Source organism: Carcharodon carcharias, chromosome 5, assembly GCF_017639515.1.
Source record: "Carcharodon carcharias isolate sCarCar2 chromosome 5, sCarCar2.pri, whole genome shotgun sequence".
Lineage (NCBI taxonomy): Eukaryota > Metazoa > Chordata > Chondrichthyes > Lamniformes > Lamnidae > Carcharodon > Carcharodon carcharias.
This window is the reverse complement of record NC_054471.1, coordinates 181607679-181633213: the sequence shown is the minus strand read 5'-3', so window position 1 is coordinate 181633213 and position 25535 is coordinate 181607679. Positions and strand designations below refer to the sequence as shown.

General features: G+C 41.0%; 1 protein-coding gene across 5 annotated transcripts in view; it reads right to left on the bottom strand.

Moving 5' to 3' along the window:
* Positions 1–18951, bottom strand: part of atad2b (ATPase family AAA domain containing 2B) — a 183018-nt gene extending 164067 nt beyond the window's left edge. For 3 of the 5 annotated variants that reach the window (XM_041187558.1, XM_041187560.1, XM_041187559.1), the window contains exon 1: positions 18741–18950. In XM_041187558.1, coding sequence (XP_041043492.1) covers positions 18741–18851 — 111 coding nt within the window. In that variant the 5' untranslated portion in view covers positions 18852–18950. Of the gene's footprint in view, positions 1–18740 lie in introns of all 5 variants that reach the window. The other 2 variants (XR_005942985.1, XR_005942984.1) reach the window with 1 other exon arrangement.
* Positions 18952–25535: the final 6584 nt, after the last annotated feature.

The window sequence follows — 25535 nt, the reverse complement described above, 5'->3', positions numbered from 1 at the left end:
CTGGTCAATACTGACTTTCCCTTTTTCACCTGTACAAAAGGTACTGGTCTGTCTTGCACTTGGGTCTCAGAGCCCACAACACTTTTACTTACAGAACTCTTCTAAGCTCCCATCACTGCAAGCAGTTTCCCATTTAACCTCCAACAATTTCATCTTGCTTATCCAGCCTTGTTACATGGTAACAAACTACTTTTCTTCCTTCAGCTTCTACCTTTCCCTCTTTAATAGACCAGCATCCTTCAACTGGCACCTTGTCACTAACATTTATTTCATCACTTGGTTTCCTATACCTCCAATTTCCTTGCTGAGCCCATATGATCCTTTTCCTACACCCAACTGTCTGTGTGAAATGTCATACGTATCAGCTAAAACAGCAGGTTCTCTGATCTTTTTACTTTATCTTTCATCTAAATCGGTCTTGATAGTTACTGGAATACTATTTCTAAATTCTTCCACAATCACAATCTCTCTTACATTTTCAAAAGCCTTGTCTAACTTTAATGCCCTAAATCATCGATCCCAGATATTTTCTTTTTCTCTTGCAAGCTCTACAAATGTCTGATTAGGTCTCTTTCTTACAATCCTAAACTTCTAACTGATAAGCTTCAGAGACAAGCTCACAAGCATTTGGCATCACCTATTTTACTACCTTGTAGTCTGCAGATTGGTCCTCTGATGAGCTAGCATACACATTCATTGCTGTACCTGACATAACACTTTGTAACATAATAGTCCAAGCATCTCTTGGCCAATTCAATTTCATAGCTATCTTTTCACCTCCAATGAGGTGAAATATTTTTAAACCCCATCCTCTAAATTTAGGTGCTAATTTAGTTAAATTAGATTCCTCAAAGGAATCAAAGTCACTATCTGAATCACTATCTCTCCTTTCTTCCTTAATTCTAAGTTTTTCCCTAGCCAGGGTATGCTGCCTGAGCTCCTCCTCACTCTCTGATACTCAAGCTCAAGCTTTTTGTACTCTGTTTTTCTTTTTCTTGCTCCTCTTTTTCCCATTGAACCTTTTTCATTTCTATTTCTTTCAATCTATCATTTTCTTTTTCTTTCTCCTTTCTTCCTACCTCAAGTTTTTAAATTTCTTTCTTTCTCTTCCAATTCTCTTTATCCTTTTTTCCTCTCTTTCCTCCAGTTCAAGTTTTTTGCCTTTCCCCATCTCTTTCTATATCAAGCTGCTTCATTTACAACAGAAGTCTTACTACCTCCAGCTGTTGCACACTAGTTTCAGGTGTCTCTTCCAATTTTAAATGCTGGACAAATACTTTAACCATACCAGCCTTACGGAATGCTGCTAATATTTCCACCTGCCAACTCTCTCAACTGAATTTTAATCAAAGGTTTCAAATACTCCACAGTCACATCTTCCACTCACACAAGACTCAGCAGCTGCCAAAGCCATGTTTGCAATCCAACCACTTCAACACAAGCCTCCTGAGCTCAGTATTCTCCTCATACTCATATCCTTTTGATTCACAAACTCCAAATCTATCAAGGTATTCTAATATCCTGCAAAGAGCCGCCAAAGCTGTTATGACCGCAGCCGATGTTATTCGCGGAGCAAGCCAAATCCCAGTGGGAAACTTGTTTTCCTGATCATATTTTTTTTTTGTACTTTGAAGAGGGGAAAACTACTAATCCCAGAAGCATAGAGTCCCAGTTACGTTTTAGTATTTTAAAGTTAGAAGATTTATGAACAAGAAGAAAAAACTTAAGCACACAAGATTAAAATTACACAGTTAAACAGTCTTACAAAACATTCCCCCCCCAAAAAAAACCCTCTTGGTCAAAACACAAAAGTAAACTACTTGACAGCAGCTCCCTTATAGACTTTTAACAATAAAAATCCAGTAATATTACCCATGGCAAAAAAGTTGCTATTTAAATAAAGTATACCACACAACTCCTGACTCTCTTCCTCTCTGCTGTGGAAAAGAAACCAAAGGAAGTTCAGGATTAGATGCTTTCTGAAAACAAAGACTTTTCTGGCTTGAAATTGGATGGCTGCTTCAAATTCACAACTTTTCTCAGCACAGAGCTAGTCTCACAACATCTCCCCACACAGCCAACACAACTCAACTACACATTTTTCCTTAAATATCCTTTTCCCCTTTGATCTTAGAATCCATTGTTCTAAGCACCTCTTTGAACTCAAATTTTCCCAAAATATAAAAATCTTTCATGTTTTCATATTGCCTCCACTTATGGGTAAAATAAAATGTAATAACCTTCCTTGTTTACTTGTAAAACCTTTGCAGGTTGCAAAAGCCCTTCTGAAATTTAACAGCTGAAAAGTCAAGTTCCTACTTATCTTACAATGCAAACTTCAAACCCAACCTATTTACTTGCACATTCAACTTCACCATAAGCCTCTCACTACAAATGCATCATTTAGCTCCTTTACCTTTCAGCTCTCTGCTCCCACAGACAAACTGTTTTTACTGACCTACCCCCAGTTTAATTACACACACAGCCTATTATATTTTTTTAAAATCCATCCTCAAATAACTTTGTGTTCCTTGTACAAGAACATCCAAGTCTCCCTGAACATCAACATTTAAAAGTTTCACGCCTTTTAAAAATATTCTGTTTTTCTACCCTTATTATCAAAGTGAATAACCTCACACTTCCCCACATTATATTCCACCTCCCACCTTGTTTCCCACTCATTTAATTTTACTTTACTTTTTTTAAAAATTAGCTTTATGGGATGTGGGCATCGCTGGCTAGGCCAGCATTTTTTGCCCATCCCTAATTGCCCTTGAGAAGGTGGTGGTGAGCTGCCTTCTTGAATCACTGCAGTGCCTGTGGTATAGGTACACCCACAGTGGTGTCTTCCTAACAACTTGCGTCCCCACTTTGCTTTGTATCATCAGCAAACTTGGATATATTACTCTCGGTCTCTTTGCCTAAGTCAACAAAAATAAATTATTTTTGTTCTGTTTTTATTATGTTCTGTCGAAGGGTCATGAGGACTCGAAACGTCAACTCTTTTCTTCTCCTCCGATGCTGCCAGACCTGCTGAGTTTTTCCAGGTAATTCTGTTTTTGTTTTGGATTTCCAGCATCCGCAGTTTTTTGTTTTTATAAAAATAAATTATAAATAGCTGACACCCCAGCACTGGTTCTTGCGGCCACCAGTTGCAGCTTGCCAAATTGAAAATGCTCTATTTATTCCTACCCTCTGCTTAGTGTCCAATAACCAATCCTCCATCCATGGTCCTTCTGAATCCACAGCCCTTATCTTGTACATTAACATTTCATGTGCAACCTTATTGACAGCCATTTTCAAGTCCAAGCATACTACTTCTGCTAGCTCCCCTTTATCTAACCTACTAGTTACATCCTTAAAAAACTAATAGATTTGTCAAACATGGTTTTCCTTTTTTCATACCACATTAACTCTGTCTCATCATGGTATTGCTTTCTAAGTGCATTGTTAAAACTTTTTTTAAATAATCTAGCTTTTTCCTGACAACTGACCTCAGACTAACCGGCCTGTAGCTCTAAAATAAAAAGAAAATACTGCAGAAGCTAGAGATCTGAAATAAAAAACAAAGTGCTGGGAAAACTCAGGAGGTCTATCAGCATCTGTGGAGGGAGAAACAGAGTTAACATTTCGAGTCCAACATGACTCTTCTTCGAAACCCGAGACTTCGGAACTTATTTCTCATGGTTCTGTTTTTTCTCTCCTACCTTTCTTGAATATTGAAGTTATATTTGCTAACATCTCCTGGAACCATTCTGGAATTGAGTGAATTTAGACTAGAGTACGTTGCTTCCGAACTGGATATGGAATTCAACCCTATTATGATCACTTTTTACTATGCGATTACCAATTAACCCTACCTCATTGCACAGTAACATAATATAACAAGAAAAAGGCTTAGAAGACCACACGGCCCATTGAGCCTACTCTGCCATTCAACATGATCATGACCAATCTTCGGCTTCAAGTCCACTCCCCTTATCCCTTGATTCCCTGAAATACTAACGAATCTTATAGATATTCAACAATGGAGCACCTACCGTCCTCTGGGGCAGGGAATTCCAAAGATTCACAACACTTACCGAGTGAAGTAATTTGTTCTCATCTCAGTCCTAAATGATAAGCACCTTATCCTGAAACTGTGACCCCATGTTCTAGCTTTTCAGACAGGGGAAACATCCTCTCAAATTCTAAGCTGTCAAACCCCTTCAGAATCTTGAATCTTTTGATGAGAACACCTCTCGCTTGGCTACATGCCAAAGAATATAGGCCCAATTTATTCAGTCTTTCATCATCGCACAATCTAGTAAACCTTCGCTGTACCACCTCAAAGGCAAGAATAACCTTCCTTAAATACGGAGACCAAAACTGCACATAGTATTCTAGGTATGGTCTCACCAAAGTCCTGTACAATTGTAGCAAGCCTTTCTTATTCTTGTATTCCAATAGCCTTGTAATAAAAACAGAGATAAAGATTAATTGACTGCCACTGCTCTTCAAGAAATGCCTTCCTTGAAGAAGTTCTGTTCGTCTCTGCGACAAGATTTCCATATCTCTCTTTTGCCTTGCTCACCTTCATTGCTTTCCATTTCTCTCCTGGTGTTTGACAAGGTGTTTACTAAAACCCGTTTTCACAGCCATATCTCCTTTCTCAGTGACTGTCTCCGTTTCCGACTTACCCCATGTGGATTTCAACCGAAATTCCACCCCTCATGTTTCGAACCCACCCAGGATTACAGGTATCTCCGGGACATAAAGCGTTTCTCGGACTGCTGTTCCCGTCACATTCTGAGATCCACACTCAGTGCCATGCGCCGCCATATGAACACACTCAACCTCTCCCTCCAGCAGAACCACGGTACCCTTTTTCAAAGCTGCACATGTCCCCAGTTTCATTTTATTCTTCATCTCATCCGACGCCTCAACAAGAAACTTTTTCTCTTTCTCTCAAGTGCTAAGGAATGCAAGCTCATCGACACCAACACCCATCTAGGAACCTCCACCCCTGCCTGTCCCTCTGTCCCCACCCCATCTTCCAATCCCAGTTGTGTATTCACTATACCCCCTGACCTTCCCCTCTCCCTTGCTGAACGTTCAGTGCTCAGCAAAGGACTTAGTTTCATACCCCTATGCCCTCATCTCAATGAATTTTGGGCTCGGCACAATGCTGAACTCTTCTTCCGCCGTCTTCGTCTCTGGGCTCACTTCCTTGTGCAGGAGTCCTCTCCCCGTTCAACGGATCCTTTCACCCAGCTCCAATATTCTCCCTCCACCTGGACCCCTCCCTCTGGATTCTTACCTTCTCTTGATCTTTTCATTGAGAACTGTCAGCGCAACATTAGTCGTCTCAATTTCTCTGCTCCTCTCACCCATTCTAATCTCTCTCTCTCTCTGAACTTACTGCACTCCATTCTCTCAGGTCCAACCGCAACATTGTCATCAAACCCGCTGACAAGGATGGTACTGTTGTTAACTGGCGCACTGACCTCTACCTCAAGGAGGCTGAGCGTCAACTCGCAGACACTTCCTCCTACCTCTCCCTGGACCATGACCCCACCACTGAACATCAAGCCATTGTTTCCAGGACTGTCACTGACCTCATCTCCTCTGGGGATCTTCCTCCCACAGCTTCCAACCTAATAGTCGCCCAACCTCGGACGGCCTGCTTCTCCCTCCTACCCAAAATCCACAAACAGAACTGACCCGGTAGACCGATCGTGTCAGCTTGCTCTTGCCCCACAGAACTCATTTCTCGTTATCTTGACTCCCTTCTCTCTCCCCTTGTCCAGTCGCTTCCCACCTACATCCGTGAATCCTCTGACACCTTACGTCACATCAACAATTTCCAGTTCCCTGACCCCAACCGCTTCCTCTTCACCATGGACGTCCAATCCCTCTACACCTCCATCCCCCACCAGGATAGTCTGAGGGCCCTTAGCTTCTTCCTCGAACAGAGGCCCGAACAATCCCATCCACCACTAGTCTCCTCCGTCTGGCTGAACTTGTTCTCACACTGAACAATTTCTCCTTCAACTCCTCTCACTTCCTCCAAATAAAAGGTGTGGCTATGGGTACCCGCATGAGCCCCAGCTATGCCTGTCTCTTTATGGGGTATGTGGAACATTCCTTGTTCCAGTCCGACTCCGGCCCCCTTCCACAACTCTTTCTCCGGTACATCGATGATTACTTCGGTGCTGCTTCATGCTCTCGTTGGGACTTGAAAAAATTTATTAATTTTGCTTCCAATCTCCACCCCTCCATCATTTTCACGTGGTCCATTTCTGACACTTCCCTTCCCTTCCTTGATCTTTCTGTCTCAATCTCTGGTGATAGACTGTCCACCAATATCAATTACAAGCCTACCGACTCCCACAACTACCTTGACTACAGCTCCTCACACCCCGCTTCCTGTAAGGACTCCATCCCATTGTCTCAGTTCCTTTGCCTCCGTCGCATCTGCTCCGATGATGCTACCTTCAAAAACAGTTCCTCTGACATGTCCTCCTTCTTCCTTAACCGAGGTTTTCCACCCACGGTCGTTGACGGGGCCCTCAACCATGTCCGGCCCATCTCCCGCGCATCTGTCCTCACGCCTTCTCCTCCCTCCCAGAAACATGATAGGGTCCCCCTTGTCCTCACTTATCACCCCCACCAGCCTCAGCATTCAAAGGATCATCCTCCGCCATTTCCGTCAACTCCAGCATGATGCCACCACCAAACACATCTTCCCTTCACCACCCCACCCCCCGTCGGCATTCCGTAGGGATCGTTCCCTCTGGGACACCCTGGTCTACTCCTCCATCACCCCCTACTCCTCAACCCCCACCTATGGCACCACCTGCCCCTTCACTTCCTCTCTCCTCACCGTCCAAGGGCCCAAACACTCTTTTCAAGTGAAGCTGCATTTCACTTTCATTTCCCCCAACTTAGTCTACTGCATTCGTTGCTCCCAATGTGGTCTCCTCTACATTGGAGAGACCAAACGTAAACTGAGCGACCGCTTTGGAGAACACCTGCGGTCTATCCGCAAGAATGACCCAAACCTCCCTGTCGCTTGCCATTTTAACACTCCACCCTGCTCTCTTGCCCACATGTCTGTCCTTGGCTTGCTGCATTGCTCCAGTGAAGCCCAACACAAACTGGAGGAACAACACCTCATCTTCCGACTAGGCACTTTACAACCTTCCGGACTGAATACTGAATTCAACAACTTTAGGTCCTGAACTCCCTCCTCCATTCCCACCCCCTTTCTGTTTCTTCCCCCTTCCTTTTGTTTTTTCCAATAAATTATATAGATTTTTCTTTTCCCACCTATTTTCATTATTTTTAAATCTTTTATGCTCCCCCCACCCCCACTAGAGCTGTACCTTAATTCCCCAACCATCCATTCTTAATTAGCACATTCGTTTAGATATATATCACCAACTTCAACACCTATGTGTTCTTTTGTTCTGTTGTCTGTGACATCTTTTGATGATCTGCTTCTATTACTGCTTGCTTGTCCCTACAACCACACCCCCCCTCCACTTCTCCACCACACACACACACACACACACACACACACACACACACACACACACACACACATTAAACCAGCTTATATTTCACCTCTTCCTTGGATTCACCTAGTTCTGTTGAAGGGTCAAGAGGACTTGAAACGTCAACTCTTTTCATCTCCGTCGATGCTGCCAGACCTGCTGAGTTTTTCCAGGTAATTCTGATTTTGTTTTTGCTTTAGCCTTGTAATAAAGTCCAATATGCCATTTGTCTTCCTAATTGCTTGCTGCACATCCACTATCTCGGCAGCTAAATCTTATAGATCCTTAAGAGGTAGGCCAGCAAGTCCTGCAGATGTCAGCTTTTAGTCCCTTAAGTTTAACATAACCCAGCTCTCTCATCATACCTATGTAATCAGCTTTCAGTTTAAGATCCGTATTTTAGACTAGAGCATGTTGCTTCCAAACTGGATATGGAATTCAATTCTATTATTATCACCTTTTAGTACGAGATTACTAATTAACCCTACCTCATTGCGCAGTACCAGATTTAAATAGCTTTGCCCGTGGTTGGTACCTCAACATGTTATAGTCAACGGAGGCTGGGGGGAAAACTCTCCACCTGCCAGAGTCATACCTACCACAAAGGAATAAGGTAGTGGCTGTTGCAGACTGATCATCTCAGCCCCAGGACATTGCTGCAAGAGTTCCTCATGGTATGGGCTCAGGCACAACCATGTTCAGCTGCTTCATCAATGACCTTACTTCAATTACAAAAGGTCAAAAGTGGAGATGTTCGCTGGTGATTAACAACGTTCATTTCCATTCACAACTCAGGTAATCAAGCAGTCCATCACCACATGCAGGAAGACAACATCCAGGCTTGAGTTTATATGTGGCAAGTAACAATCATGTCACACAATTGCCAGGCACTGACCATCTGCAACAAAAGAGAGATCAACCACATCTCCTTGACATTCAACGGCACGACCGTTCTTAAACAACCATTCTGCCAAGTGTGACTCACCTACCACCTCCCCACCACTTACAAGGCACAAGTCAGGAATGTGATGGAATACTCTCACTTACCTGGATGAATGTGCCTCTAACAGCAATGGATGCTTCACATCATCCAGGACAAAGCAGACCACTTGTTTGGCACCCTGTCCAATACCTTAAATAGTCATTTCCTCTAACACCAGCGCAAGGTGGCTACAGTGGGTACCATTTACAAAACGCACTGTAGAAATTTGCCAAGGCAGTATCAACAGCACCTCCCAAACCCACGATCTCTATCAAGAAGGGCAAGGTCAGCAGGCACTTAGGAACAAACATTTCAGATTTGAAAATATATCACCATTCCTTCATTGCTGGATGAAAATCCTTGAACTCATGACCCAACAGCACTACTGAAGTACCTTCACCATTCAGACTGCAGCATTTCCAATACAGTAGCTTACCAGCACCTTCAAAGGCAATTAGGGATGAGCAATAAATGCTGGCCTTGCCAGCAATGCCCACATTTCATGAATGAATAACACACATCAACTAATTGTTGAATGTCCTTATAGAGCCTGAACATTAATACTTAAATAGTCTAGCCCAACAGCTTATTTTCTCACCACATAGATTTATTCTGATGTGCTGCAGAAAAACATGTATTGAAACACACTTAACATATTGCGATCCAAGTGCATGCTTGGATTAAAATTAAGATCTTTCTCATTAAGCAAATAAAGTATACATTTTGAATACAAAAAATACTGGAGCAACTCCTAAAGTCAAAATAACCATATAACCAAGGACATTTAGGTTGAGTATGAGGACAGGTTACATAAACATGGAATTTTGAAGATTGAGGAGTAATAATCTAAGTGGAATGATTCAATAGAGTAGATCCAGAAAATTTATTTACTCTAGTGAAGGAACCCAGAACAAGGGGACACAATCTTAAAATTACTGCAAGGCCAGTGAAATTTTTCATACCATGGGTAGTGGAGATGCGAAATTCTCTCCTAAAAAGCTTTTGATGCTTCATTATTTTAAATTTTCGGGACAGAACAACACATTTTTAACTCAGAAAGGAACAGGGATCAAAGATAGGTAAATGGATCCATGCTCAAATTGAGGACTGAAACTACCTATTCCCATATTGCTCGTGCAAGAGGTTAGTATATTATCTAAAACACACAAGAGGCAGTTCAAGACTTGAACACAATTATATGCTTTGGCTTATATCTGAAAATGAATAAGTTTTACCAACAGTAAAATACCAAGATTCAATAATACAAAATTAACAAAAATGTTAAATACATATGGTCATAATCCCCTTTCTTAATCAATTTTGTTGCCTTCAGATTTTATCCCCCCCCACCACCACCTCCACTTTTTCCAGGTTTGTTGTGCCTCACTGTGCAATCAAAGCGGAATTAGGAAACTTGCTCCTGCTGCAATGTAACTTTGCAATCAGGTGCTAGAAGACACAACTAAGACTCAACTGGCTTTCCCATTGGCTTGGTTATCCCTAGAGCAGAAATATTTACACCCACTAAATATCTAATATCCATTGGAATTGAGAAGTCACAGACACAAGTCAGCATTACACTATTTTCTGATATCACATCCCATGTATAATCCAACGTCTAAGAAGGGTCCACCATCCTTATGGTTTGGGGGTAAAAGTACTGGGCAGATTACCAAGAAAGTGTCACTGACTTCAGGAGAGTAGAAAGGGCTTGGACTATATAAAAAAAGAGAAAGAACAACCTTAGGATTAGTGTTTTCAACAAGAACAACTTGTACAGGAAACAGTGCATGCTTCGCAAAGTAAACATATTTGTCTTCCCTTTTCAAGACTGCTCATTAACAACATCCAATATTGGTTGAGCAGAAATTTCCTCCAGTTAAATACTGGGAAAACGGAAGTCATTTTTTTTGGTTATTTCTCCTCCCCAAACTCGGTTTCCTGGCTACCAACTTCATCCCTCTTCTTGGCTGATGTTAACTAGTTTGTTCGCAACCTTGGTGTCATATTTGACCCCAAGATGAACGTGCTTCTAACAACACCTTAGAAGCTCCACATCATCCAGGAAAAAGCAACCAGGACCAAGCAAACACATAATTGAATACACTGGAAACTGGGATAGACAGATTTTTGGTGTCTCAGGGAATCAAGAGATATAGGGAATGGGCAAGGAAGTGGAGTTGAGGCCCAAGTTCAGCCATGATCATGTTGATTGGCGGAGCAGGCTCAACAGGCCAAGTGGTCTACTACTACTCCTATTTCTTGTGTTCTTGTATGAGCCTCCAACCACATATTTGGATCATCACTAAGACCACCTATGCCTATTTGGAACATCATCTGACTTTGCCAGTCTCAGCTCAACTGCTAATGAAACTCTCATCCAAGTCTTTGTTACCTCTAAACTCAGGTATTCCAAACCACTCCTGGCTAATTTCCAACATTCTATCCTCCAAAAACTTGAGGTCATCCAAAATTCTGTCCATGTTTTAACTTGCAGCAAGTCCCATTCATCTACTTTCTCATTTAGCTACACTGGCTTCTCATCATTGCTTTCAAAAAATTTCATAGCCTTCCCCCTCCCCATCACTGTAATCTTCTCCAGCCCCACAACTCAGATATCTGCACTCATCTAATCCTGGCTTCTTGAGCATCCCTGATTTTAACCACTCCATCACTGGTGGCTGTTCTTTCATTTGCCTGGGCCATAAGCTCCGGAATACCTTCCCTACACCTCCCTGCCTCGCTCTCTCAACTTTCCTCCTTTAAGACACTCCTTAAAACCTATCTCTGACCAAGCTTTTGGTCATCTGACCTAATATGTCCTTATGTGACTTAGTGCCGTTGTTTGTTTTATAATGCTCCCATGTGCCAAGTGCCTTGGGATATTTTATTATATTAAATGCAGTATATAAATAAAAGCTGTTAACTTCTAATCCTTTTTTTTTAAAGAATTAAAAATATTTGACATAAATTAAATCAGGCAAAATAAACATCAGCATATTAATCTTCTTCCTACTCCCAGAGTAGAGCATGCATTGTCTAAGGGGAGCCTGAAAAGAAAGATAGAGAGATTTAGGGAGTGGGGGTCCAGCTGGCTGAAGGCTCAGGTAGCAATTGTAAGACGAAGGAGATGCATAAAAAGCCACAGGAATACCAAGTTCAATTGTTGATTGTTGGACTGTAAAAGGTTACAGTGGTAAGGATGGTAAAGGCCACGAGGATTTAAACACAGTGAAAATATTAAATGGAAGGCATGTGGGATCAGATGAGGGGTAATGGGTCAGCAGGATTTGGCGCGGGATCTGACATGGTCAGCAGACTGAAAGGTTGAGAGGCCAGCCTGTACAGCAGTGAGATAGTCAAGTCTGGAAGTGACAAAGCAGGTATGAGAGATTAAGCAAATGATGAGTTATGGTGAGGATCGAAATCAAGTAATATGATGCAGGGAGAAATAGGCAGTCTTTGTGATGAACAATGTCAGGAGTTCTGCCCTGGTTAAAAAGGGTGTTCCTATTGTGAACAGCCTGAGACAATAGCCAGGAAAGGGGATATAGTTGGTGGTGAGAGTACAGACTTTGTGACAAGGGTCAAAAGATGATGGCTTCAGTCTTCCTAGCTATGAACTGGAGGAAATTCAGGCAGTCAAATGATAAAAAAGAGCTGAGGGGTTGAGTGAGGTGGTGAAAAGTTAAAACAGGACTTCATTAGCATAGATGCAGAAGTTGGTTCCCACGTTTGCAGATGATGTGACCAAGGTGCAGCACATAGATGAATTAGAGACCGGAAAGGACAGATCCTTAGGGTAACAGTATGGGAGTAGGGTAGAGAAGACACAGGCAGAAACACAATATTTTCTATGTAATCCTTAATTAGAATCTTAAATTCTGATGAAAGATCCCACACAAAAATGTAAACTGGTCTTTCCAGTGCTGCTCCACATCTCCGGCATTTACTGTTTTTATTTTTTTCAAATTTGTAGCATTCATTATTTGCTTTTTTTAAAAAATCCTCCATTTCACGTAAGCCAGTTTACACATCTCATTATAAGCTTACGCAACATAGTACACATAGCATGATAATCTCAGCATAAAATTTATAATCTGAGTACTCATCTGTCACATTGATTTAAATCAGGAGCTCTCAAACTGTGATACGCATATCCCCAGAAATTGTCTATTGGTGGATTTTATTTATTTAATGCATTTTTATAATAGGTTTTTCAAACAAAGTTTTAAAATTCTTGGAATTTGTTATATAAAATATTTAACTTACTTCAATATGTAACAGGTCCAGACAATGACCTATACAGCCCTCGCCTCAAATCACCATGCACTAGTTGATTTTAGTTGTCCAGCACTGGCCAATTGTAACAAAGCTCAGAACTAGGTCTTTCCTTGGTTATATACAGTGCACTATAACTAACATCAGCCAGGATGCAAGAGTGAAAAATTGGCAGATGGCAAAGGACAGGTAATGTTAATAAGAACACATATAGTATCAGTGTTGAGAAGCTAATAATGAAATTTGTCTCACCAGTGTCAATGCACTTGGAGAAACCACCAGTGAGATAACAACCGTTAACTCAGCCTTTCAAGCAAAATGTTGAGACCAGGCACAAAACATCAATATCAATCGATATCAAAGGGATGTAAATATGATTTAAAAAAAACATTGAAATTGGGTTTACTTAGACTGGAGCTGGTGAATAACACACTGTAGCTGCTGTAGCTGAGGTTATGTGAAATCCTGTTAAATAACAGCCTAAAACCATTTCTTCTATGCAGAAACTTGGAAACAAAACATGTACACAAGACTGATGCCAAAACTTTTGAAGTGAACATGGGCACAGCTAATGGTGAGCAAGACATTGTGCACTGGCTGATAAAAATATTAAGGCCCTTGAAGCCTCATACTTATTTCCAAAACAAGAAAACCTCACACCATAACAGAGGAACAAATACTACCTGCGCCTGGAGACATGAAGTACTATGCTTGGAAAGAAGGCCAAATAATTAATTCAGTTAATGCTATTATCGAACAACCGTGTCACACCAAATTAATGACTCGACCAATGATGTCCTAATTCAATTACTGATCCGCGTCATTAGCAGCCAGCACTTTGCTATGCAGCTAGAGGAACCCAAAGACAGGGCAAATTTAGCTCACCTTCTGGCGTATTAATGAAGGTGCAATATAGAAAAACATTTTGTTTTATCAGTCACTATCTACCAGACCAACAGTTGAGATTTTACACTTGCTGACAGCTTCATAAATCAACACAATATCTGGTCACTAAGGGAACAAAGTCACTGACTGGTATGTATAGTGGAGTAATGACACAAAATAGGGTTGTTGATCCCAGAGTGATGTGGGTGCATTGTAGTATAGATAGGGAAAGCACCTGCTGCCAAAAGAGTGTCTACTTGAAGCAGGTCTTGGGCAATATTGTGAAGGTGGTGAACTCCATAAAAGCACAACCTTTGAATTCCAAAATATTTTCCACTCTATGTAATGAGGTAGGAAGTAAGCAAATCAATTTGTTGCTCCACATTAGGCCATCATGTGGCAAGGTCTTGGCATATTACTTTAAAATTCTCTCAAGATCAAATTATTCTTTACAGATCACCTAATCCCACTCTCTCACTTTGTACAACATTGCTTGGCACTTCTGGGCTACTTTTCAGATATGTTCTCTTGTCCAAATTAGATAATTCTAGGATGTTGGGGATAGGAAAGATAATGGAATCTTTACTCAAAGGAGGCAATAAAAAAAAATCTAGAAACTGAAAACGTAATGAAGAATAGTCAGCAAGGATTTCAAAAGGGAGATTGTCTTAGACTGATCATATTGAATTATTTGAAGTAACAGAAGGGATAGGCAATGGTATGTAGTAGACAAAATTGTATTTGGAATTTCAAAGGGTCTTTGAGAATGTACCATACAGCGGGCTCATGGCTAAAGCCAGAACATGTGGAATCAGAAGACAATTAGCAGAATGAATAGCAAACTTGCGACAAAACAGAAAACAGAGAATGGCATTAAAGATAGTTACTCAGACTGGCAAAAGTTGGGAATTAGTGCTGGGACTATGGTTATTCACAACTTACATAATTTGGACTCAGAAATACAATTTCAATTTGGGTGTATTATTAAGAGACAAGGGCTGTGACAAATTATGGGAAGGTATTAAGTAGACTTGTACAAATTAGCTTCAAGATAAGCGATGTTGATGTAGTACATTTTGGTAGCAAGAATAAGTATCTAAATGGATAGAACAGCAGAGGAATCTAGGGGTACAGATACACAAATCACTAAAAGTTGTGACACTGTTCTTAAGATGTCCTTATTAACCTAAGAACTATTGCTCATTTCTAGAGTGTAGTATTGAAAAGCAGAAGTTATATTAAACTTAACCAGAACCTTAGTCCGACCACACCTAACATTGTGAACAGTTCTAATCTCTATATTATGAAAAGGATATACAGGCACTGGAGAAGGTGCAAATAAGATTTACTAGAATGAGAGGTCAGAAAAGACTGAACAGGCTGGGGCACCATTCTCAAAGGAAGAGAGAAGATTGGGGGTGGGGGGGTGGTGGGGAGAGACTTGATAGAGATCTTTAAGATTATGGAAGGGTTTGTTTTATTTATTTATATATATATATATTTTATTATGTAATTACTGATTAATCTAATAGGGAATTCATGAAAAACTTCTTTACTGATATAATCATGTGACCACAGGAAGTAGTTGAGGCAACTAGCATAGATTAATAAAGAGAAAGAGAGAAAGCTGGATAAACATATGAGGGAGAAAAGGATAGAAAGGTATGTTGATGGGGTTAGATGAAGGAGGCACCAACATGGATAGCAAAACTTGTTTCTATGCTGTACTTTCTAGCTATGAACAGAAATCCATTTCAGGTTTTTGATTTCTATATGCATCAGGTATTAATTTGAGTTAATTACACTGAATGCATAATGGACACGCAGCATGCAGATGGAGGAGGCAATGCATTACACATTACGTGCTTATGTTCCATCCACATCAATGAAGCCACACACAAATGCTCACTGAACAACACAGCACAATGTAATCCTGCCTTGAATGTTAGTAAAAAGAAATGAAAAAGAGTTTATTTGAATGAACCAGTGTGTTTTACTAGATATAATATGATGCTTCTATAATTATATAAAAGCCTTTATTAGAGCTAGGCAACTGAAGAATTGTTCTATTCTAATACAGATGACTGATTACCATTTGTAATATTTAGTCCCCAGATTCTGAGAAAGGTGGGGAGGGAAACACACCATTTCATATTGTCATTGCCATTACTTTTTTTTCCAAATTTCAACCTAAATTGGAAAGTAAAATAATCAATGTATATAAGATATTATCTTTATAAAATTGAGGCCCAATGTACTTATTTTGTAGTCCAGATTTCAAATTAATAAAGATCTGGTTAATAAAAAAAACTTACAGAAGTGATCCACCCCATGAGTCAGTGTTGGGTCCACTTTTGTCCTCTATATATTTAGGTGCTTGTATTTGGGTATAAAAACTGTTTGCTGACAACACAGAATTAAGAGGTTGTGCAAATATTGAGCAGGACTTTAAAATACTTCAAGAAAACATACAGGGGTTAGGCAGGCAGGTGGTGTATGCAATTAAAGTGGAATTGTGCACAGTAATATATTTTGGGAGAAAATAAGGAATGCGTGTACATTTAATGAAAAGACACTGAAGGATATAGATGAACAGTGAGCCACTTGTTGAAATACATAATTCTTAAAAATGAGTACTGATTGATAGATAAAGCCATAAAAAGCCAACCGAGTATTGAGTTTTATAAAGCAAGGCATAGAGTATAAGAATAAATAGGTAAATATGATTATATGTAAAATACTGATTAAGCCACAATCAAAGTTCTATATGCAGGTTGTAGGAACCCTATTGGGGCCACAGAAAATACACAGTACTGCTGCACTAAGATGATACTGGGGATGGAAAGTTACTTTTACAGGAAAGGATGCACAAAATTAGGACTATTTTCACCGAAGCAGAGAGTTAATAGAAAAAAAAATTTCAACAGACTAAATAAAAAAAAGTGATTTCTCCTTTTTTAGGGAGTAAGAGATGAGTGCTCATCAATTTAAAATTGTCATTGAATTGAAGAGAAATTTCTTTACATAAAAGATTGTTGGAACACATATCAAAGCTTGGTTAGACTACACTTGGGCATACTGTACTGGTCAGCATATTATAAAAATGATATAAAGGCACTGGAGTAAGTGCAAAGAGATTGACAAGGGATGATACCAGGAATGAGAGGTTATTCATATGCGTCAGGAAAGAGAAGGCTGAGGAGCGATCTGTTAGAAGTCTTCACAAATAATGATAGATTTGATGAAGTAGAATCAGGGTGTTTCCACTTATGAGGAGCAAAACTAGAGGCCATCAATGTAAGGGAGTCCATGGAATCAAATACTGAATTCAGAAAAACTTCTTTATCCAGAGAGGGCTAAGAATATAGAATATGCCACAGGTGATAGTTGTGGTGAATATGCATTTAAATACATTTAAGGAGAAGTTAGATAAGCATGAGGGAGATGGGAAGAGGGTAATGTTAATAAAAGGCAGATGAGGAAGGATGGAAGAGGACTCAATTAGAGCATAAATACCAGCATGGGCTGAAAGGTCTGTTTTTGTGCTGTATATTCCATGTAACTCTATGCCATAAGAAATGTTTTGCCACAGGGAGTGGTTGAGACAGTGGTTGCTACTTTTAAGAACATTTGGAAGGCAATGGCAAAGACCCAGAAAGAGGAGGACAGACAGAAGGTGGAAGAGCAAAGAGAAGTTCCACTAAAAGTGGAAAAAGAGTCATTGCTCAGCTTTTGCTTACATGGCTGTGGTTGTACTTTGGAACATATTTTACACTGAAATATTTGTCAATATTGTATACTAATAGGAACCATATTTAAACTTTTGGTTTGGCATTCATCTTTGCCAAGGACAAGACACCATTTAATAAATATATAGCTTTAAATGCCTGTATCATAGAACTGTTTTTAATAGATAACAGCCTAAACCCTTATTTTATTTATAGTGTGTAAAATATTTTATATGAAGACACAATATCAAGTATATGTTTTAAGACATTTGAACTTTCCAGCAGTGCGAGTGAAATAGCTCCAGTTGTCTTTCCAAAGTTAACAATATAGATCAATTTAGGACTCAAAACCCTTTAGCAACTTCCTTTAGGACCCCAGACCTTATCTTAAGATGCCATTGCAACATTAGGAACAGACCTTAAGATACCAAATTGAGATACCATTCTGAGATGCATTTTCCAAGTGTCTGGTTGACAAAAGCTTCGGACAAAAACCCACACAACCTGACAAAATATGTCATTCTCTTGCTGACGAAGAAGTTTCAAAGTCCGTAAGGGCATTTAAATCGTATTAACTTCCTTGCTCTTGGCATCTACCCAACATCAAAACCTCTTAAAAGGTAACGAAAACATGTCGGCGCAAGTATAAATAATAGATGGTCACAGGGTTTTTCTTTTAAACTTCAAAACAGAAGGGGTATATTTCCGTCTGACGAGCCTCTAAAAAACCGGTGAAACCACATCATTTCGACAGCCCACCACACAAACAGAGCTGGCAGGAAATAGGAAAGACATCTATGTTTACATTCTGAACGCGCTCTATAATTAATTACAAGTTGGAGGAGATTCGGTTTTAAAGCAGATTTGAAGTTTTATTATTATTTGTAATTCTGCAGCTGGCCGCTGATGGCGCCTCCTTGTCCCTTCCCCGCCCCCCCCCCCCCCCCGCAGACGGATTCTTATTGGAAAACACACAAAGACTTTTTTTCCCCCACAAAAGACAGAGAGACGGAAAACACTCAGGATAACAGCCGTCAGACAGGCCGGCATATGGCACCGTAACCACGGAGCCCCGGACTGTCACGGCCCTCACCACCCCCCCCCCCCCCCCCACCCCCACCCCCCGCCGCTTTGAGGGAAAACTAAAAGGCGAAACAAAAGAGCGTCCGCGCCCGGCCCGGGCACAACTTCACATCCCCGGACTCTCCTGAGTTACCGACCGGGCTAAACAAGCGAGGGGGGGGGGGGGGGGGGGGGAGAGGAGGAAGGAGGGGGGGGGGGGGGGATTGGAAAGGGAATGGGAATCGGAGCCGGGCCTACACTTACCCGCTTATTGTCGTCGTGTTTGGCGGAGGAGCGAGACGAGCGGGTCCTGGACGAGATGCGGCCGCTGATCAGCTCCGAATCCAGCACCGAGTTCCGCCGAGTCCGCACCATTTTCCTCTGTCAACCCCTTGTCTCCCGGCTGCTCCGGCTCTACGGATCGTTGGGCGCCATTTCTCCTCTTGTGTCACTCAACAGAACAGCGATCGGGAACCCTCGGCTCGGGCTGGGGGTGGGGGGGGGGGTTCGGCTCCGATCGGGAACCCTCGGCTCGGGCTGGGGGGAGGTTCGGCTCCGATCGGGAACCCTCGGCTCGGGCTGGGGGGTGGTTCGGCTCCGATGAGGCACCCTCGGCTCGGGCTGGGGGAGGTTCGGCTCCGATGGGGAACCCTCGGCTCGGGCTGGGGGAGGTTCGGCTCCGATGGGGAACCCTCGGCTCGGGCTGGGGGAGGTTCGGCTCCGATCGGGAACCCTCGGCTCGGGCTGGGGGAGGTTCGGCTCCGATGGGGAACCCTCGGCTCGGGCTGGGGGAGGTTCGGCTCCGATCGGGAACCCTCGGCTCGGGCTGGGGGAAGTTCGGCTCCGATGGGGAACCCTCGGCTCGGGCTGGGGGAGGTTCGGCTCCGATCGGGAACTCACCGCTCAGGCTGGGGGAGGTTCCGCTCTGACAGAGATCCCAGGGTGATTGGGCCAGGCAGCGCCCAGCCCAGTATTCAGTGAATGACAGGGTAGAGGAGCTTCGAAATTATTATTAGCATTTAAAAGCGGTGACAATTTTCTGCCAGACGATGAAGCGTTTGGGTTAACGTCACTTTTTCACTTTAGTTTCTCTCCAAGCTTAAAACTTTTAAAAAATGTTATTAAAGCACTTCCACGCTCAATAACAGCTTGCATTCATGTAATAAAAACATGAAGCGCTGGAAAAACTCAACAGGTCTGGCAGCATCTGTGAAGAGAAGCAGAATTAAGGTTTTAAGTCGAATATGACTCTTCTTCGCAATTGTGTAGTGCCTTTAACATAGGAAAACATCCCAAGGATTCACAGGAGCGTTATCAGACAAACGAGCCGTCGTTTTGGCAAAGACACTACTTCGGCCAGCGGGTGTTAAAGACAAAACCAATTATATGCACATTAGATAGGTGCATACACAGTGGAAGGCAAATGTCACCAAATGAATGGTGAGATCAAAATGCATTCTCAACCCTATAAGTATTTACATGCTGGTTTTGAAAACCAAGAACATCATCGTTCAAAATTATCAGGATCAATCAGATTGATTGGATGTTTGGATTGAAAGCTTTTTAGAAGCAATCTCCAATCCTATTATTTTCTCTCACATTTAATTCAGCATAAGTTTAGCGCAGAAATGTTTTCAGATGATGATCCTCAGTTGCAACTCCAACAATAAAAATCTGCAGTCATCTGGTGCATTTAATGTAGGAAACCATTCCAAGGTGCTTCATGGCAGTGTAATCAGCCAAAAACTGACATTGAGCCAAAAGACAAGATTCTAGGAGGGGTGACCAAAAGCTTGGTGCAGGTTAAGATACAGGTAACAGAGATTTGGATGAGCTCAAGTTTAAGTAGGTTGGAAGTTGGGAGGTCAGTAGAGCATTGGAATAATTGTCTCTGGAGGTAACAAAAGCATGGATAAATATTTCTGCAGCAGATGCAAGGGAAGAGATGGATAATTTTACCATGGTGGAAGTGGGCATTGGATGTGATGGTGAAGATATGGAGTTGAAAGCTCAGTTCAGGGTTAAATAAGATACCAAGGCTGCAAACAGTCTGTAACAGCTTGAGACAGTGGCCTGGAGGTGAGTGATTGGAAACAGTGGCATGAGAATAGGGTTTGTGGTGATGGCAGAAGACAATGGCTTTGATCTTTCTAATTTTTAATTCAGCACATTGGGGCTCATCCAGGACTCTGACATTACAGATGAAGTGGAGGGAACAGATGTTGATCATTCAGTCCCTTAAGACTTTTCTGCCAATCAATGATATCATGGCTGATCTTTTTCTTAACTTCATCCATCTGCCTTGGCTCCATATTCTTTTCTATCAGAAAAAAATCTGGCGATTTCAGATTTCAAATTATTAACTGAGCTATCTTTTTGTGTGAAAGAGTTCCACACTTCTACTATTCTTTGCATGAAGAAGCTGACCTACCTTCTCACCTGAAAGGCCTTTTTCCAATTTTAAGATTATGTTATTTGTCCTCAACTCGCTTGCCAGCAGAGAGTTTCTCTCTACCTACTCTATAAATTACTTTCAGTATCCAAAATCTTCAAATAATCTCAGAGAAAACAAATCTATTTTATGTAATCTCTCCTCAATAGCTAACCCATGGAGACCAAGTAACGTTCTGGTGAATCTGCCCTGCACTCCTTCCAAGGCTCCTTTAACAGCAATTTCCAAAGCCATGGTCTCTACCATTTAGAAGGGCAAGGGCAGCAGGCACATGGGAACACCACCACCTGCAAATTCCCCTCCAAGTCACTGTTCCTTCACTGTCACTGGGTCAAAATCCTGGAAATCCTTTTTTAACAGCATTGCAGGTGTACCTTCAGTAGATGGACTACAGCAGTTCAAGGTGACAGTTCACCACCACCTTCTCGACATTAATAAATGCTGGCCTTGTCAGTGATGCTCATATCCCATGAATGGATACAAAGAAAAATCTGGTTTAACTAGGGCTTTGTATAGCTGTAGCAAAACTTCCTCACCCTTATATTCCAGCCTTATAGTTATAAAGTCTAACATTCTATTAGCCATTTTTCATTATTTTTCATACATGACTTACACTTTGGTGATCTGTATACAAAGGCCCTTAAAGCTCTTTAGATCTCCACTCTTCTTAGCTTTTCACCATTTAAGTAATACTCTGATCTATCCTTTATTGCTCCATAATGGATGACTGACACAGGCCTTCATTGAAATCTATCTGCCACTGTTTTGCCCATTCATTTAATCTATCAGTGTCTTTATAATTTTGTTTCCATCTACACTACTTATTATACCATCAATCTCTGTGCCATTGACAAACTTCAATTTATGAGGGGTGATGGTGAGATAGAGGTGGATGTTGTCAGCTTATATATGAAAGCCAATATTAGGTATTCAGATGTGATTGCCGAGGGGCAGAATGCAGATGAGAAGTAGGAAGGGATCAAGAATAGATCATGGGGGACTCCAGATGTAACACATTACATGAGATTTTGTGGCTAAGACTGGAGGAATAAGAATGAAACCAGGCAAGGGAAATCCCACGAAGCTGAACAATGATTGAAGGAGGGTAGTGTAGTCAACCATGTAAAAGGCTACAGAAAATTTGAGAAGGATGAGGAAGATAGTGCACCATAGTTACAGTCAGAGAGAATGTTAGTTGTGACTTTGATTAGAGCTGTTTGAGTTCTGTGACAGGACAGAAACCTGATTGGAGGGATTCAAACAAAGAGTTGTGGGAAAGATGGGCACAGATTTGGGAGGCACTTGTTCAAGGGCTTTGGAGAGTAAACGGAGTTTGGAGATGGTGTGTAATTTGCAAACACTAGGTGGGGTGGGGGTTGCTCTTTTAAGAAGTTGAGGTGAATCTGGTAGATTTGAAAGCGTAAGAGACAGGAACCATCAACAATATCAGCCAGCATGATTGGTAAGGTGGGAAGTTGGGTGGTCAGCAGTTTAGTGGGACTAAGGTTGAGAGAACAGGAAGTGGGTCTCATGACAAGAGGAGAGGAAAAAAAGAAAGGCTTGCAATTATATAGTGCTTATCACATCCAGCGGATGTCTCAAAGTGTTTCGCAGCCAGTGAAGGACTTTTGAAGTTTAATCACTATTGTATTGTAGGAAGTGTGGTAGCCAATTTGTGCACAACAAGCTCCCACAAACAGCAATGTGATATTGCTCAAATAATCTGTTTTGTGATTTTGATTAAGGGATTAATTTTGGCCAGGATGCCCTCTTCTGCTCTTCTTCAAAATACTACCATGGGATTTTTTACATCCACCCAAGCAGACAGATGGGGCTTTGATTTAATATTTAATCCAAAAGATGGCACCTCTGACAGTGCAGTATTCTCTCCGTACTGCAATGGAACGTCAGTCTTGATAGGAGATAAGCTAGAGGAAGATGCAAATTTGTGGCTGAGGCATGGGGGAAAGAAAACAAAGAAGCTTGGCCTGCTGGACAAAAGGAATGAAAGGATACAGCACTGACAGCTGGACAGATAGTCTTTATCTTAATGACAAAATAATCCATGAACTTCTTGTATGTTGTTGGATGCGAGGATGAAGGGGTCAGAGGAGAGGAATTTAAAGAGATTATTCGTATTGGAGAAAAAAACTGGGTATATTTTTGCATGCCAGGATGATCCTAGAGTTGTGAGCCATTTTGGCAGAAACGAACATATAGGTTCACATCTTGGACTTAAGGAAAGCCCAATGTGGAGAGAATAAGGGTTTTATTCTAGACAATTCCATCAAATGTTAAGGATTGATCTAACTAAGGTTTTTAATGTGACTGAAGAATTTGATAGTACATAGAAAGAAATTATTTTCTCTGGTGGGGGGAGTCCAGAACAAGGGGCATGACCTTAAAGATAGAGCTGGGCCATTCAGGGGTGATCTCAGGAAAGACTTTTTCATACAGCGTGTAGTGGAAATTTGGAACTCTCTTCTCCCAAAATGCTGCCATATAGCCTTTCAATGGCCAATATTTTTCCTGAGGTTTGGTGTGCAAAATTGAATACTGCCTTCCTTTATTGTATGTTTTGAATTAATTAAATATAATATTTAAGTTTCTGAGATGAAGTTCTTTTTAAAAATAAATCCTCAATTGAAATTTGTGAAGCAATGCTCATCTATTATCTAAAGTGAAGATTTATTTTGTTCAAGATCTATTGTAGAGAGTTTGCTTCTGCTGTTAATCTATTAATTGGATTGATTCCATAATTTCTGTCACTGATTTGAAGAATTGCCATAGTTGGAATTCAAATGGGAACTAAGGCTGGTGTACAGATGAGCTTTATTTAATTTTAAAAAATTACACCAAGAGCTCCATATTTAGGGTTTCATAAAAAATACGTCCATGATATGATACAGGCTGTTGACTTGCTTGTTGAGCTTTAATGCTCAGATATGTTGAAGGTCAGTTTTTAGTTTGTTACCATGCAGTAATCAGGGAGAAAACTGGAACCTTACTTATTCAAACAGTTGGCCAGATCATAGGGAAATGTGAATAGTGATAATAGTAATCAATCAAAACATAATAAGTTACAGGCGTTGTACTAGAGGCAGTTAGTCAGATCAACTGAAAACACAGTGTTCAGCTTTTTAAGATTACCAGCCCAGAGGAGATTTTTTTTTGCTTTCAAGAAAGCAGAAAGAACTCCAAAATGAAATAAGATTAATTTAGCAGCTCAGCTATCCCCTATATGGAAACAACAATCTAAAGAACTATTACATACTTTTCACTCACTGTTTTCAGACAAATCTGATTATGCACAACAAGAGATAAAGGCAAGCATTCCAATCCTTCTGCCATCCAATGTCATATTAGGCAGAAATATCAATTTTTTTTGGCGTAGTGGGCTGGATCTATGTGTTACAGCTAGAGAGTGCACTGTATGTTAATAAATAAGTTTTAACTCAAAGAAAATCATATTTAACTTTATCCAATTCACAATTTATTGAGTAATTTTGGAGTTCTTGGATCTTGCCAACTCCTTTACCTAGCTGAACTCTATAGTTAATCTCTTTCTCTCTCCTTCTACTTCTTGATCTTCTTTCTGGTTGATCTTAACTCTTTGATCACTGACAAACTTTTCATTCTTTTATACCACTGTTGGCCCATTTTTGTCCGGCAACCTTCATGTATAGTAATATTAGCAGCCCAGATGACCTAAAAGATTTTTTTTGCTTATTTTCTCCTTGTATTGTGCTCTGTTTGTTTACAGGGTCTTCTGTGTCAATTCAGCTTTTGACAGTTAAAAGTGGTAAGTCTACCATACTGAGCCTGTTCTACAACTAAAATGTAGGCATAAAGCATGCACACATGGAGTGCCACCCCTCTTGGCTCCATTCTCTGTAGCCTGTTTCCATTCGTTTCTATATATCTCAAGCTGCTGATACTGATAGATCTTGGTGTTTTAAAAAAAGAGAAGACTTGCATTTTTACAGCACTTTCCATGGCCACCAGACATTTCAAAGCACTTTACAACCAATGAAACACTTTTTGAAGTGTTGTCACTGTTGTAATGTTGGAAACACGGCAGCCAATAGGCACACAGCAAGATCCCACAAAGAGCAATGTGATAATGACCAAATAATCTGTTTTTCTAATTTAGGGTTTATCCACCAATAACAGCACTAAGAATTTACAAACAAATCGACAAAATTAAACAGGCCAACCAACAAATAAGGAATGTAAACACAAATATAACTGAGTTGCTTGTCCTTCCAAGAATGCATCACCAGGGCTCAGGGCCACAGTATGGAGACCCAGATTTACAAGAATTGATGTGTACCATATAATGTTCAATCTGATCATTGGTAGAATACAAAAGCCCAATTGCACTTCAGGATGAAGAGCACCTCAACATTCCAGGCACTGATGTAATTGCTTTCTGGCTAGATCTGAGGATTAAATCCTGACATTTACATGCAACATTGTTATGGTTGATCAAACTGTACATTTGGCTCTGTATCTCTGCACTACCCACAGTGCAGACGTAGTGAACTCAACCATATTCTTTTTCATTCGTTCATGGGATGTGGGTGTCGGTGCTAGGCCAGCATTTA